This window comes from Takifugu flavidus, chromosome 2, assembly GCF_003711565.1.
Source record: "Takifugu flavidus isolate HTHZ2018 chromosome 2, ASM371156v2, whole genome shotgun sequence".
Taxonomy (NCBI): Eukaryota; Metazoa; Chordata; class Actinopteri; order Tetraodontiformes; family Tetraodontidae; genus Takifugu; species Takifugu flavidus.
In genome coordinates this window covers 9,845,378-9,858,354 of record NC_079521.1, presented here as the reverse complement: position 1 = coordinate 9,858,354, position 12,977 = coordinate 9,845,378, and the positions used below count along the sequence as shown (strand labels likewise).

Below are 12,977 nucleotides of genomic sequence, written 5' to 3'. Positions count from 1 at the left end.
GCCTCGTTCCGCGGCGGACGCTTAGATGCTCGCTGGTCCTGGTTGGTTTGCAGATGCGGTGGGTCCGGTTCTGCGTGAGGTTGTTTGCTTGCGGTTGCTGTTTGGAAAAGCTGCCGCAGTCTGCTGGAGGCTGAGGCTATTGTGACTGTGGATATTGTGACCGTGTCGTGCGTATTTGGCGCATCGCGCTGATTTTACGCAGCTGGTGCGGCGCCGAAAATCTCGCTGCTGAACTTTTGACGTCTCCTCTCTGCGGAGCCGTGACTTCTAAATCAGCTCTGTGTCTGGGGCAAAAGGACGTGGGTATTAAAACGGACGTTTAAGGTCAAACGTAAAGCGGGTTTGAACGTTTTCAGCGTAGGACGTCACCCGGAAGCTCTTGACCAGTTAAGAGCAAATAAAAAAAGTGCTGACGATGTAAAAGGATGCGCAAGAAAATGAAAATGAGGCACAAGTGTGGAAAAGCAAAATAACGGACGACTGACACATACAACAGAACGGTGGTTCTTTGACAGGAAGAACATCTGACATACAGGTTGAAACTCAGTCTGATGATCCAGTTTCCTGATTATTTTTAGGGTGGCAAAGCAAGAGTGATTCCATTAAAACCAGCCATGAATGAAGCTAACCCCTGTTACCTTGATAGACACAGACTCCATCTTCTGAAAGAGATAACAGCAGATGACCTGGCTTGATTCCCTGGGAGGATGACGGCAAAATGCAGGGGTCTGGATCTCAAATTCTTTTACTTCTCTGGTTATCTGACATGGTGACGTTTGGGTCGGGGAGGTCACAACTATTCTGTCAAGGCTTCGCTGGAAGTGGAAACCCCTGTCTTAATGGTTATGCATGTGAAGTTCCATCTCCTGGACGACAGGTCAGTGGCTCCCCTCAGAAGAACCTTCCCTCCTGGAGTTTATAGCTTCTGGAGCGAAGTATGGAGGTAACATTGTGCCGTGCTGCTAGTTTTATATGTATGTATGTAAAAGAATGAGTCCATAGAGTTCAACGTGGCTTAAAGGAGGAATCGTGTTCAGATTCACAACAAACAAATGGCCTGAGAAGTACTGACTGTGAGTCAGTTGTTGCATCCCTGCAACCCAGACGGTTTGAAGAGGATGCCGCAGGTGGAGGCAAGTTTAATATTTGACAGATCTATTCTCAAAGACTGATAAAAGAATACTTACCCAGGTCCAGGGATGACAGAAGTGGTAAAAGAAACACCACCTGGGAGACAGAGACAGTAAACTCTCACCATCATCCAGCAAACAAATGTGGTTTTAGTTATACAAGTTGAAAAAAATCCAACGGTATTATTGCTCATTTGGCTTGTTTTTGTAAAATATTCAACTTGGAACTCTGCAGCATCGTCTAATCCTCGATTTCATACCTGCACATGTGTAAAACTGCAGAGTTTGATTGTGAAAGAATGAGCAGCTGAATAATGCAGATCTTTAACAGGTCCCAGCATGTTGAGGTCAGCGGTGTTTTATCATCCACCAGATTCCCCACTTGGGTTGATTTACCACCACATTTATTCATTTTCTATACTATTCAGGCTGGTGTCAGCACTCGGGACATCACATCATTTAGTCTGATGATGATCACGGTGTCCTTTGGCACATTCCTGACCTGGTTGCTGGTCCTGTGGTGGCAGACTCTCTCTATCAATGTGGCCTAAACCAAAGAGTCAGTTGTAGATTCTGGGACTCCTTTGGTCATCTCTCAAACAGTCAGTCATGTGTGAGAACAACAGGGAAGCCCTTTTTGTGTTGGACTTGTGTTGTTTGGTATGTCCTACTTGTCATTTCTGCTGCCAGCTATAAGTTAAATTGCCCCGTGGGGTCAATGAAGCTCTCTATGATTTTTGAAGGAACACCCCGCAAACACAGGTTATCTGTGTGCTGTCTGAACCAGTTCCAGGTTTCAAATTACTGTTGCAGGTGAGTGTTACAGCTCCTTGGTGGGGGATGGGAAGAGAAAATGATCATCTTGGGGTAGATTCCTGTTCTACAGCATCACCATGTTTACGACAACCACACAAACTTCGGATCAGACTAAACCAGCTGAGGTAATGAGGTTTATTCCAGCCGAGGATGCACCTTTCATTCAGTCTTGGGCAGCCATTGCCTTCAGGGGGGGAACAGCTCTAACTAAACAGACGGGTGGTGAAAAATGAAGGTGTGGCTTCCCCACAGGTAAAAAAAAGAAGAGAAAAAGGCAAACAGAGCGGCAGTGGCACTGGAGAGTTAACCTAAATGGTGCGATCCAGGAGTCTCGCTCCGAAAATCAATGTGAGCGTAGTGGCCCGCAGAACACTGATGCTGTCTCAAATGTTTCAGAGGAGCAACGTGTTTTATCTGCTTTGTGTCCAAAAGGACTAAACCAGGGGAGCGTTGGCTTTCTGGAAGGAGCCGTGGAGACTGTGATGCCCTGGTAAGTTTGCTTTTATCACCTAGATATGACGTGTGTTTCCCATGACGGTAATAAAGCTAAACGTCCCTCAGGAAGAGGAGGAAAGTGTCTGAGCGCAGAAGATGTTATTGGTCCCGGCGCCACTGCTTCTTCTTCATTCTGTTGATGGGGATCGGGTTCTTCTTCTACACAAATGTCCAGGACGTGGGGCATAACTGGAACCCTGACTGGTGGGTCAACTACAACATGACACCTTGGTGGATTTTATATCGAAACCAGACTCTGGTCTCTCCCAGCTGGAATCCTTCCAGCTCTGGGTCTTCTGCGCTCCCTCACAATTTCACATCAACAGAGAGGACTCTTTGGAACACCGAGGATTCTTCCCAGAACTCGGAGCCGGTTCCGTATAAGTCTCCAGGACCGTACTTGGTGGAATACCCCTACGAGTACCACTTCGTCATAAACCAGCCACAGAAATGCCAGCAGCTGAAGCCGTTCCTGGTCCTGGTGGTACCGGTGGCGCCCCACAACAGAGCTCATCGGGACGTCGTCCGGAACACCTGGGGAGGCGAAAGCCCCGTGCTGGGCAAAGTGGTGATGCTGATGTTCCTGCTGGGGCTTCAAAGTGGGGAGGGAGCGGGGCAGCTTCAGGAGCAGCTGATACAGGAGAGTGAAGAGCATCAGGACCTGATCCAGAGTGACTTCCTGGACTGCTACAAGAACCTGACCATCAAAACCATGGTGATGCTGGAGTGGCTGGACTCTTATTGCTCTGGAGCTTCGTACGCCATGAAGATCGACTCAGACATGTTTCTGAACGTCCCCAATCTCATCAACATGCTGTCAGACGCTCCCACGTCCAACTACGTGACAGGACTGGTGACAATAAATGGACAAGTTATGCGGAATCCCAACTCTAAGTGGTATTTGCCAACGGAGGTTTACCCTGACTTGGTGTACCCTCGATATGTTTTGGGTCTGGGATACGTTTTGTCTCTGGATCTCTCAAAGAAGCTGGTGGAGGCATCCAGACACGTCAGAGCTGTTTACATCGAGGACGTGTATTTGGGCTTGTGTATGCAGTTCCTGGGTATCTCCCCTACTGACCCACCCAGGGCGGACTACTTTCACGTCTTTCCTGTGGCCTACAGCCGCTGTACTTACTCTATACTGATTGCCACGACCACTGACGAACACACCGACCGCATGGAGGAGTGGGAGGACTTTAGAAGGCCAGGCCCTCGCTGTTGACCAGGAATAAAAGAAGAATAAAAGAATAAAATTAATAATATCTTCATTTAGGTGGCGGTTCCAGCTCCATTTTCAGATGTGTTAAAGAGATGTGCATTTTTTTTAGGTTTCCGATTAAATATTGAATTTGGTGCGATTATTAAGTTGGACTAACCAGTTTTTCAGGCATTTAGATAAACTGAAATTACATATTGGGGGGAAATTAGTAATTGAAACCTCAGGCAATTGACGTATTTGTCAACATTCTGGGGTCAAACTTTAAGATTCTTCTCCCAGGCTCCACATGTAGAGGCACGCCACAGCATCGAATCCAGCAAAGGTGTTTGGTTTTCCAGCCGGGAATAGAGAAAGCGGTTCAAAGATTTCCTAACATCTCAGAGGAATGCCAAACTAACGGGTGCTGTGTTTAAAACCCTGGTGAGGAGCAGCAGTGCTGTCGTGGCGATGCCTCCAGGCTGCAGGGCTTCATATGTAAACACCCATCATGAAGGAATTTGGAGCAGCTGAGGCTAATGTTCTTGCTGCAGGAACCACACTTCAAAAGCACTAATGCTTCAAACCGAGCCAACAAATAATGATATCACCGTCAAACTTCAACATGATTCGCTTTTTCCTTCTTTTGTTTCACATTTATGAAGGAGAACCAGTACACGCCTTTCCTGGTTCCACTGGCACCTCCAGCAGGAAACGGCATAAATGTTTAATGATACACCTGCTATAATTAGTATATCCTAAAAGTGACCTGGCCATAAAACACAACTAGCCAGAATAATGTGGCAGCTATGTCAACAGGTGTGAACTTGCCCCTGGGGCAGTTCGTTGTTCTTCGGCAGCTCCGAAGAATCTGGGAGACAATGGAATCATTATTTTGACACTTGTGTGTAGCTAAGCTCTCGTTATTTTCTCACAGCGCCCCCTCTCGCCTCCTGCTTAGCCTCTAAATGACCTTTATGACCCACACTGTTCTCCAAAATAAGAATGAATTGTAGGAGGCCAGAGAAACGACACTGACTTGGAGATGAAATGCAAACTCCCCACAGTAAAGTGACTGTGCTGACCACTGTGACCTGCTGCCCTAGAGATCATATAATATAGTTCTATACATATTATGTATACAAAGTTTCTGTGTCCAGTCTGGTCTCATCATGTATTTGTGTGCTTTTAAAAACGTGATGCACCCACAAGTTTGTCTCCTGTCTGGTATTTGTTTTGTATGCAGGTGATAATAATGATACAGAGTCTGCAGGCAAGTTTGTAACTGTAATTACGTTAATCCTGCCGGCTCTGGCGTGTCACTCTGCTCCATGTTGCCCGTTGGTGTGATCACATCTACCTGTTCCCTGGTGTGACGCGTCTGTGCTGCATTCAGATTGGTCTTAAAACACCTGGATGAGGTAAGACTCGTTTGCGGCTGATCTTTAGACACTGGGACTGGATGAGCAGATACTTTTAGGGTTTCAATGAAGAAACTATCACTCAATGTTTCTGAATCTTTTATTTTTTTGAAAGATATTCCTTTGTTTAGGTTATTTCATATTGATATTGAATGCGCTCGGGCGTTTTTCCTGTTCTGTTGCGACACCTAGAGGTCATTTTGTAAACTGCGACTAAAGATGACAGCAAATTAAAGGTAATCACTGATGAGTGGATGATCCACAAGACAACATCAGCTTCATGCTGCAAAATATGCTTCGGTAATTTGACCTTTGGGGGAGTTTTTTTAAAATTATTTAATGTTTAAAAGGAATTGAATTGTGGCACACTTATCCTTTTGAATCCACATTTCCATAATACACTTTAATGCTCTTCATTTAAAGAAATCGCAATTGGAAAAAAAAAGACAGGACATGAGATAATATTTAATAGGAGGAGCAGCAGCAGAGTTAATTGAAAGACAAAATAAAAATCCTTTCATTCAGGTACATGAGTGAACAGGCAGGTTGCTACAAATTTAATGCCCTCCGGACGTCATAAATACAAATAAAATATTAACAAAATATTAAAAGTGTCTTACCGTCTTAATAAAGACGTGACAGTCTAAATTCCAAGTGTTACAACACATTTGATCCAGCAGCATACAGGATTTTTAAAAAATAAAAAAACTAGCTTCAGTTTCACTAATAAAATCAGTACTTCCCCCATCAAGGGAATCAGCAGTAGCTGTAGACTGTACTGAAATAATACTATAAATCTTTTTAAAAAAAAGACTCCTTTATGAGAATAAAGGATTCACTACCTCACCTGGAGATATTAAGCTCCTTCTCTGGAGGATTTTCAGACATTTGATCTAGTGATTTAAAAAAGAAATCACCCGTAATAAGCTTCATCAATAAGCTTGTCATCAATACTGTCCCATTTTAACAGAATATTCTGCAAATTAAGAATATTTAACACAAAAATCAGATTTGTCTTTGCTTACCAATACAAGCCAGAGAAACATCAAATCTTGCTAATATGCGTATTTTGTTTTATTATTTTAAAGGTCTCTTATGTAAGATTTTTATAACCCGTTTAAATTCAGGATAATCAGTCGTGATTTAACTTAACTTGGACTGGCTTCACCTACAGAAGCCCTGTCTGAAATATCAATTTATCTGCTCTTTAATGCAGCTATAATTTATTATTGTGTAGTATACAGAAAAGTCAAACTCCAATGGTAATTTCAACATTAAATCAGCTGATTGGTAATGTTTTTGTTCCCCGACAGCCGCCCTAGTTGCTGTAATATTCATAATAATGTGTAAAATTTCGTTCTTGCAGGCTGTGTTGTAACCACGAGATGTCACTAAATCTCACACACGGGACCTTCAAGATGTTTTCTAGCCTATACGGTGAGACAACAGTGTTTTTGCTAGCTAATAATCCAGCTTTTCAAGATTTAGTGTAGTGTAATCTACTCAATCTGACAGGCCAACAACAATGTTAGCTGCTGTGTGGCTTTAGGCCTCTCAGCTAACTCACAAAAAAACTATTTCAAGTGTGCTTCTAAACCTGTATTCCCTTAACTGTTCACAGTGTTTGTAGGTCCATAAGGCCTAAACTGAATAATTTAAACATATTCACATTATTCTTTAGCTGCAAAATATAGTTTCATAAAAACTAATTAGCCTGTTTTTTAAGTACTAAAAACAGTCAGTCAGTCATGAAATAATGTCACGTTTTCTAAAAAAAAAAAACTTAATGCAGAAATACTGCAATGCCAGCACTTAGACCTGTGCACGTATCTGTTTAAAATGTGCTGGCTCATACTTCATACTTTATCTGCAGCATTTACAACATCTTCTTATAAAGAAAATAACCAGCTATAACATCTAAATCTTTCTGCTACTCGTCAGCTGGATACAGCTGCAGCGGCACAAAGCTAATGAGTCCGTCCAGGAGGCTTTCTTCCAATGGTCATTCTAAAACCTGAGAAACATATTCCTGTTATTCATCCCCAAAATCGGAGAAGTTAGTATCACCCTCGCAAGAATAGATTAGTGTCTTACTAATTTTAGCGTTAATTCACAGTAACAGATAGTAGTTAGCATATAGATATTTGAAAAGACTACAGCCATGCTAGCATTGTGAGACTGAAGATACAGCAGGTTCAGCTAATAATGCTAGTTCTAGCATGAAAGTGCAATTTTGAAACGCATATTATTTAGATTAGCTGCTCTTTAAGGAAGAATGCCTTTTTGCTACTGAGCAATTGTTAAGATAATTTTAATATCCTGAGAATCACTCTGTTGGTCTGTCAACAGGAGAACGTCTCCAGGAAATAATGCATTTGGGAATGTTTTTCAATTAACAAGCACGTTAAACTTCTGTCCTTCTGTGCTAAATATGTGGTTTTTAACATGAACTCCCACAGCTGCAGGCATGGCTGAAAGTCTAAAAATCATTGAGATCTGGTGGAACTTACATTTTCATAATTTAAAAGGATAGGGAAACTACTTTGCCTTTTTTAAAAAGAAAGTAAAGAGAAAACCCATTAAGATGAGCGTTTTGGCTCAACGCATATGCAGCCCACCGAAACCTCAAAGTACTCATGTTTCATTAAATATTTGCCAGGGTCATCTGGACACGGAATTTTGTACAACACCTTAATGTGTGTGGTCACGCTCACAGAGTTGTAGTCGTGAGTCTCCTTATGCTCCAGGATACAGCCTTTACACAGGCACTCGGCCATGGGAATTTCAGCAGGCGACCGGTTTATGTTGCTGTCGATCCTGGCAGGAGACAGAGAGCACATCAGGTTTACGGTCGGCTGTAGCATTTGTTGGAGCAGAATAGGGTGTTGCACCACAAAATTTGTGTCAGCTGTGTTTTCCCCACTGATCCCCGGCTGTAAAGCCAATATTACTTCAAATTTTAACAAATTAAATTACTTCGCACATTTGACATGGTCATGTTTTTAATGTTCTATAGCCGCCAAGTCTTTCTAAGCCAATAGATAATCTAAGAATTATGAATCATGCTATATTTACACAGGTAGGGAATTCATGTGCACATTTCCATTTTTACAGTGATTCAATTAAATAGATTTTGACCAATTAATCATTTCAGAATTTCTTGTGTAGTTAAGGAAGGTTTGATGTTGTTACGCCTAAGTATTTTGTCCCGCCGCGGTGTCCGTAGCACAGTGAGCCTTACCTGTACCTCCAGGGGGAGACAGAGCGCGTCATGTGTTCGCCTTTCAGCTGAGACGCCACATCTTCGCTTTCCAGCAGACGCGCCACATCTTCGCAGGTGGTTCGGTGGTCTTTGCGAGGCACCCAGGGGCCGGGCCGGTTCTTATGGAACCTTTCCAGGCGCTGATTGGCCTCGTTCTCACTGACACACGGGGAGCCGCCGGCGCACAGTGGCCGTTCGCCGAAGAGAAGCAGCGAGCCCAGAGAAATCTGCAAGACAGGCGGAGAGAGAAGCGTCAAAAGCGGCCCCCGAAACCGAGCCCCCCCCCCCACCCACACACACACACACACACCGTCATTATTACCATCTTAAGGCTGGTCCACGACATGTTTGCGGGATGAAGTTTGTCTGACCAGCAGCTTCATTAGACTCGCTTATATACACTTGTGGAAGAGAGGAACCGCGGAACCCTGAGGATGAGCAAGCAGCCCCCGCCTCGCCTCTTTCGCCTCGCCTCGCCTCGCCTCTCTCGCCTCTCTCGCCTCGCCCTCCTCGCCTCTCTCGCCTCGCCCCCCCCCTCCCCCCCCCGCGAGGGCGGGAGTTCAAGTGAGGAAAGAAATTACACGCTAGGAACGAGCATTAACCAAATATCGCAGTCATTAGGGCTTATCTAATTAGTTTGTTCTCTTATTTAATCTGTGAGTCCACTCAATTATTTTTGTAACCAGAAATGACTGAATGCAGTTGTACTTAAATTAGTCTGGAATCAAGTGGATATAAATAATAATAAACTTAACTAAGAAAAGAAAACACCACCGTGTGCGTTTGTTGGTTAATGTAAATATAATAGGCTATTTCTGGAGTGAGTATACTGTACAGCAAAAATGCTGACATCACACATAATAATCATAATAATACTATGAGGAAATGAGAACGAGGAAATAAACACAAAGCCCTTTTGATTTCATCAGCCTTTCAAGAGCTCTCGGCATCCATAAACCTCGACATATCAACTGCAATAAAACTTTATCACGATTTTTTTTATGTTTCTGCAGATCAATGAAGAAGAACACGCCACCTATTGGCCATTTTCACTATCACAAGATACTAATGAATTCCTTTGGGCTGGTGGGGTCTGCATGGCAGAGGTGACAGGGTGAACCCCTGAGAACCCGTTTATACACTTGTTTAAAGTGTACAAAAAGCTGACTTAGATTAAATCAATTGTTTTTTAAAACAACATCAGGTCAGACAGGTATCCAAGTGATGTGTTCAGGGTCTAAACAGGAGACGGAAATAAGAAAATCTAAAAAATGAACACTTTACCCTTTGAAGCAGTGTTATTATGGGTTTGTATATTGTTCCATAAAACCTATGTCTACATAATATATTTAACCATGATATATACTGTATTTACATTAATGATGTATACTTCCCATTACTTATGCTGCAAATTATTCAAAATGAAATGAATCATAATCAATATATGAAAACACAAATACAGCTGTGGTACTGACGTGTTCATGTAGCATGGGTGTAGGAAGCTGAGAAAAGCTGTATCAACTAAGGGAAAGGCGCAGAGTTGCTACAACAGCAGAGGAATTCATCTGGAGACGATGACATCATGGGGAGGACTGCTGAAAACTGGAGTAACAACAGACGTTAGTAACTTTGACCTGGATGGGTGGTTCAGGAAGGAGAGCTTTCGTGGGGCAGTACATGTTGAATGTTTAGGAGGTGAAACCAGACAGGGTGAGTTGCTATAGAGATTCCTGAAGAAACAGCTGGACGAAGACTTGGGCTACAATAACAATTCCAGTCTTCACTGCTGGATTTGGGGATAATCGGACCTTCTCTGTAGATCCTTCCAGGTTTTTCAGGTTGGTGACGGCGGGTGGACAGACATCTTTGGGTCCCTCCAGAGATGTTTGATTGGGTTCATGTCAGGCTGTGACCGGCCAAACCAAAGACATTCAGAGTTGCTCCCCAGACTCTCCTATTGGCTGCGTATTTACAGTCACAGTGTTGTTGGGAGGGAATCATCTATGAGTTGATCTTAAAATGTTCCTCTACAGTTTGCTCACTGGTCTTTACCTGCTGCCAGAGACAAATATTATCTCTGGTGGACCCACATATTGCATTCAAAAGAAGTTTATTTCTATTTTGATCAGCAGGGACGAGGAGTTAAAAAAGGACGAGCAAAATAAATGAGTAATTGATTTTCTTTTGTCAACCACAACAGTGTGATGAAACACTCCGTTGCAGTTATGATGCAATAGGTGTGTCCTTCCCCCGATCTCCTTCCTTACCTCGCAACTATAAAAGTTGTGTAGTCTGTTTTTAGAAACACAGACTTCAACGGTTCAGTGCTCCTCAACTTCCTCCTCCCTGTTTCAATGCCCGAACGTCATATCTTCAAAAAATGAAACAACTAAATTTGACATTTGGTCACAAGAGTCATGCTAGCAGCGCTCTCTGTTAACAATTAACAAAAGCCACCTGAGCCCACTTTTAATGATTAAACCCTGTTTCTTAACATTCTGACAGGGTTGCATACCAAACAAAAAATAAATACCATAAATAAACACGAAACAAACAAATAAACACGTAGTTAACCTGTAGAAATGTCTCTTTACTCATTCTTTTCTTCCATCATTGTCCTGTCTTCAATGTAAAACAATACCAAACAAACACATATGCATATGTCCATTTTGTGGGTCTTGATATTGACACCTGGTCTTAAATCATGGTTTGAGCATTGCAGCACATCACAAAGTCTCCCGATGAAGATCCAGAACATTCAGCAGGGAAGTGTCAAAGAGAGAACATTCTCATTGTTGCATTGGAGAGACACACCTGTCATCAGTGCTAGCAAGCATGGCTGGATGCAACATTTTAAGCTGTGGATGGTCAAAACCAAAGCTTTTCCCCTTCTGTGAACCTGCTTGAGGGTGAATCTAATGACTTGATACCAGAACAGAGTTCTCACCAGAGCCATGGTGAACATTTTTGCAGGTGTATGATGTCATATTTGTCCTCTGCAGTTTCTCCTGAAATTAAAAAAAGAAAAGAAAAGAAAAGAAAGTTGCAACATCAAGCAGTCAATCACTAAAGCACATTCCTGGAGTTCTTCTGCACAGACATCATTAGGATAGCAGGTTCCACCCCCAGAGTATAAATAATGACACACTTCTATTAGACACCCAGAGTGAGCCGGGCAGAGTCTCCTTGGATGTTCATGCCTGCTGCATGTAACACCTGACGAAGCGGTTTTATTATCATTATGAAGCAGCACTTTATGACCAACACATAAAACACTGTTAATAAATCATAACAAGTAAAGCACTTAAAAAAAACTGACACGAGTAAAAAATAAATAAATACAATTCCTGTCACCTTTCCCCTCGCGTGATCCTGCTTCGGTGGCAGCCAGATACGCACTTTTCCAGCAGCGTTATTATAACAACCAGGTTCAACGTAACCAGATTAATCAGCTTTACAGGAAATGTAAAGATTGACAGGTCAAATCTAGACAACCTGAACACAAACGATGAGGCTTCTACACAACACTGCACAAACAACCATTTTCTCCAATATCTGACTTGGCAAACTTAGCTGCATGAACAAATGTTGAGTGAGTAAATGCAAATACAATGATCAGACTCCCTAATGATGGACTGGGGGGGGGGGGGGGGGGGGGGGGTGTCACACTCCTGTCACACTCCTTAAGTTTTTTCGTCTCTTTTCTCTTCTGTGAGTCACAAAAGGGTGTTAGCTTCATACTAGCAACCCTGTGTCAGCAACCAAACCAAAACTTGACTCCGACTGAAACTCCTTTTAGAATACTACATTTTCGATCGTATCCGAGTGAGTCACGAAGAGAAAAAAAACTTTTCTGACTCAGGTTGATAAGCAAATATGTTATTTGTGTTTGGGCCGTTGCCCTGGCAACGCGGTCCCATCATCCGTTTCACAAACGCGAACGTGATCTTTGTCGTATCTCGTCTGTGATCGACGGAAGACATGGAGTATTTGCAGGCGTAGACATGTAAACGTCTATTGTAGTCGCAGGTGATATATCTTCAAGAGTCGAAACTCCCAGACTGATTCAGATTCCTTTATTTGTCCCACACGCGGAATGTTTAAAACTGCGTTTTCCTGCTGACGAGACGTTTTGTGAATCATAAGTGGGAAGTTCAGGAAAACGTGTCTGGAGCTCAAATGACGCAGGTTTTCTGTTGTGTTTCTATTTTTAGGTCATCGTGACTGCTGTATTCTATCTATCTATCTATCTATCTATCTATCTATCTATCTATCTATCTATCTATCTATCTATCTATCTATCTATCGATCTATCTATCTATCTATCTATCTATCTATCTATCTATCCAACATCCATCCACCCATTCAACATCCACCCATCCATCCATCCATCCATCCAACATCCATCCATCCATCCATCCAACATCCACCCATCCATCCATCCATCCATCCATCCAACATCCATCCATCCAACATCCATCCATCCATCCAACATCCATCCACCCATCCATCCAACATCCATCCACCCATCCAACATCCACCCATCCATCCACTACAACAGTTGTCTCATCACTGTGTCAGTAGGATCCAGGAGATAAAACCGTGTTTTGCAGTCAGAATTACCAGAACTAGAAATATGCTTCTTTTGCCTGTAA

The 12,977-nt window shown here is 42.8% G+C and overlaps 2 protein-coding genes across 2 annotated transcripts; one reads left to right on the top strand and one right to left on the bottom strand.

The window, feature by feature from the left end:
- Positions 1-2,192: 2,192 nt before the first annotated feature.
- LOC130518764 (beta-1,3-galactosyltransferase 1-like) lies at positions 2,193-5,368 on the top strand. Its single transcript, XM_057021639.1, has 2 exons — positions 2,193-2,436; positions 2,508-5,368. Exons 1-2 carry the CDS (start codon positions 2,429-2,431, stop codon positions 3,664-3,666), a joined length of 1,167 nt encoding a protein of 388 aa, XP_056877619.1. The 5' UTR covers positions 2,193-2,428; the 3' UTR covers positions 3,667-5,368.
- A 165-nt stretch (positions 5,369-5,533) lies between these two features.
- LOC130518975 (interleukin-17C-like) lies at positions 5,534-8,818 on the bottom strand. Its single transcript, XM_057021978.1, has 3 exons — positions 8,645-8,818; positions 8,302-8,549; positions 5,534-7,877 (listed from the first exon to the last, which is right to left on the bottom strand). Exons 1-3 carry the CDS (start codon positions 8,666-8,668, stop codon positions 7,640-7,642), a joined length of 510 nt encoding a protein of 169 aa, XP_056877958.1. The 5' UTR covers positions 8,669-8,818; the 3' UTR covers positions 5,534-7,639.
- Between the last annotated feature and the right edge of the window lie 4,159 nt (positions 8,819-12,977).

What these genes read in the sequence shown, in the direction of transcription:
- LOC130518975 (XM_057021978.1), bottom strand. Translation starts at nt 8,668, where the DNA reads ATGTCGTGGACCAGCCTTAAGATG. An exon ending in CGTGGACCAGCCTTAAGATG is followed by an intron (nt 8,550 to 8,644) that starts GTAATAATGACG and finishes CCTGTCTTGCAG; the next exon opens with ATTTCTCTGGGCTCGCTGCT. An exon ending in GTCTCCCCCTGGAGGTACAG is followed by an intron (nt 7,878 to 8,301) that starts GTAAGGCTCACT and finishes GTCTCCTGCCAG; the next exon opens with GATCGACAGCAACATAAACC.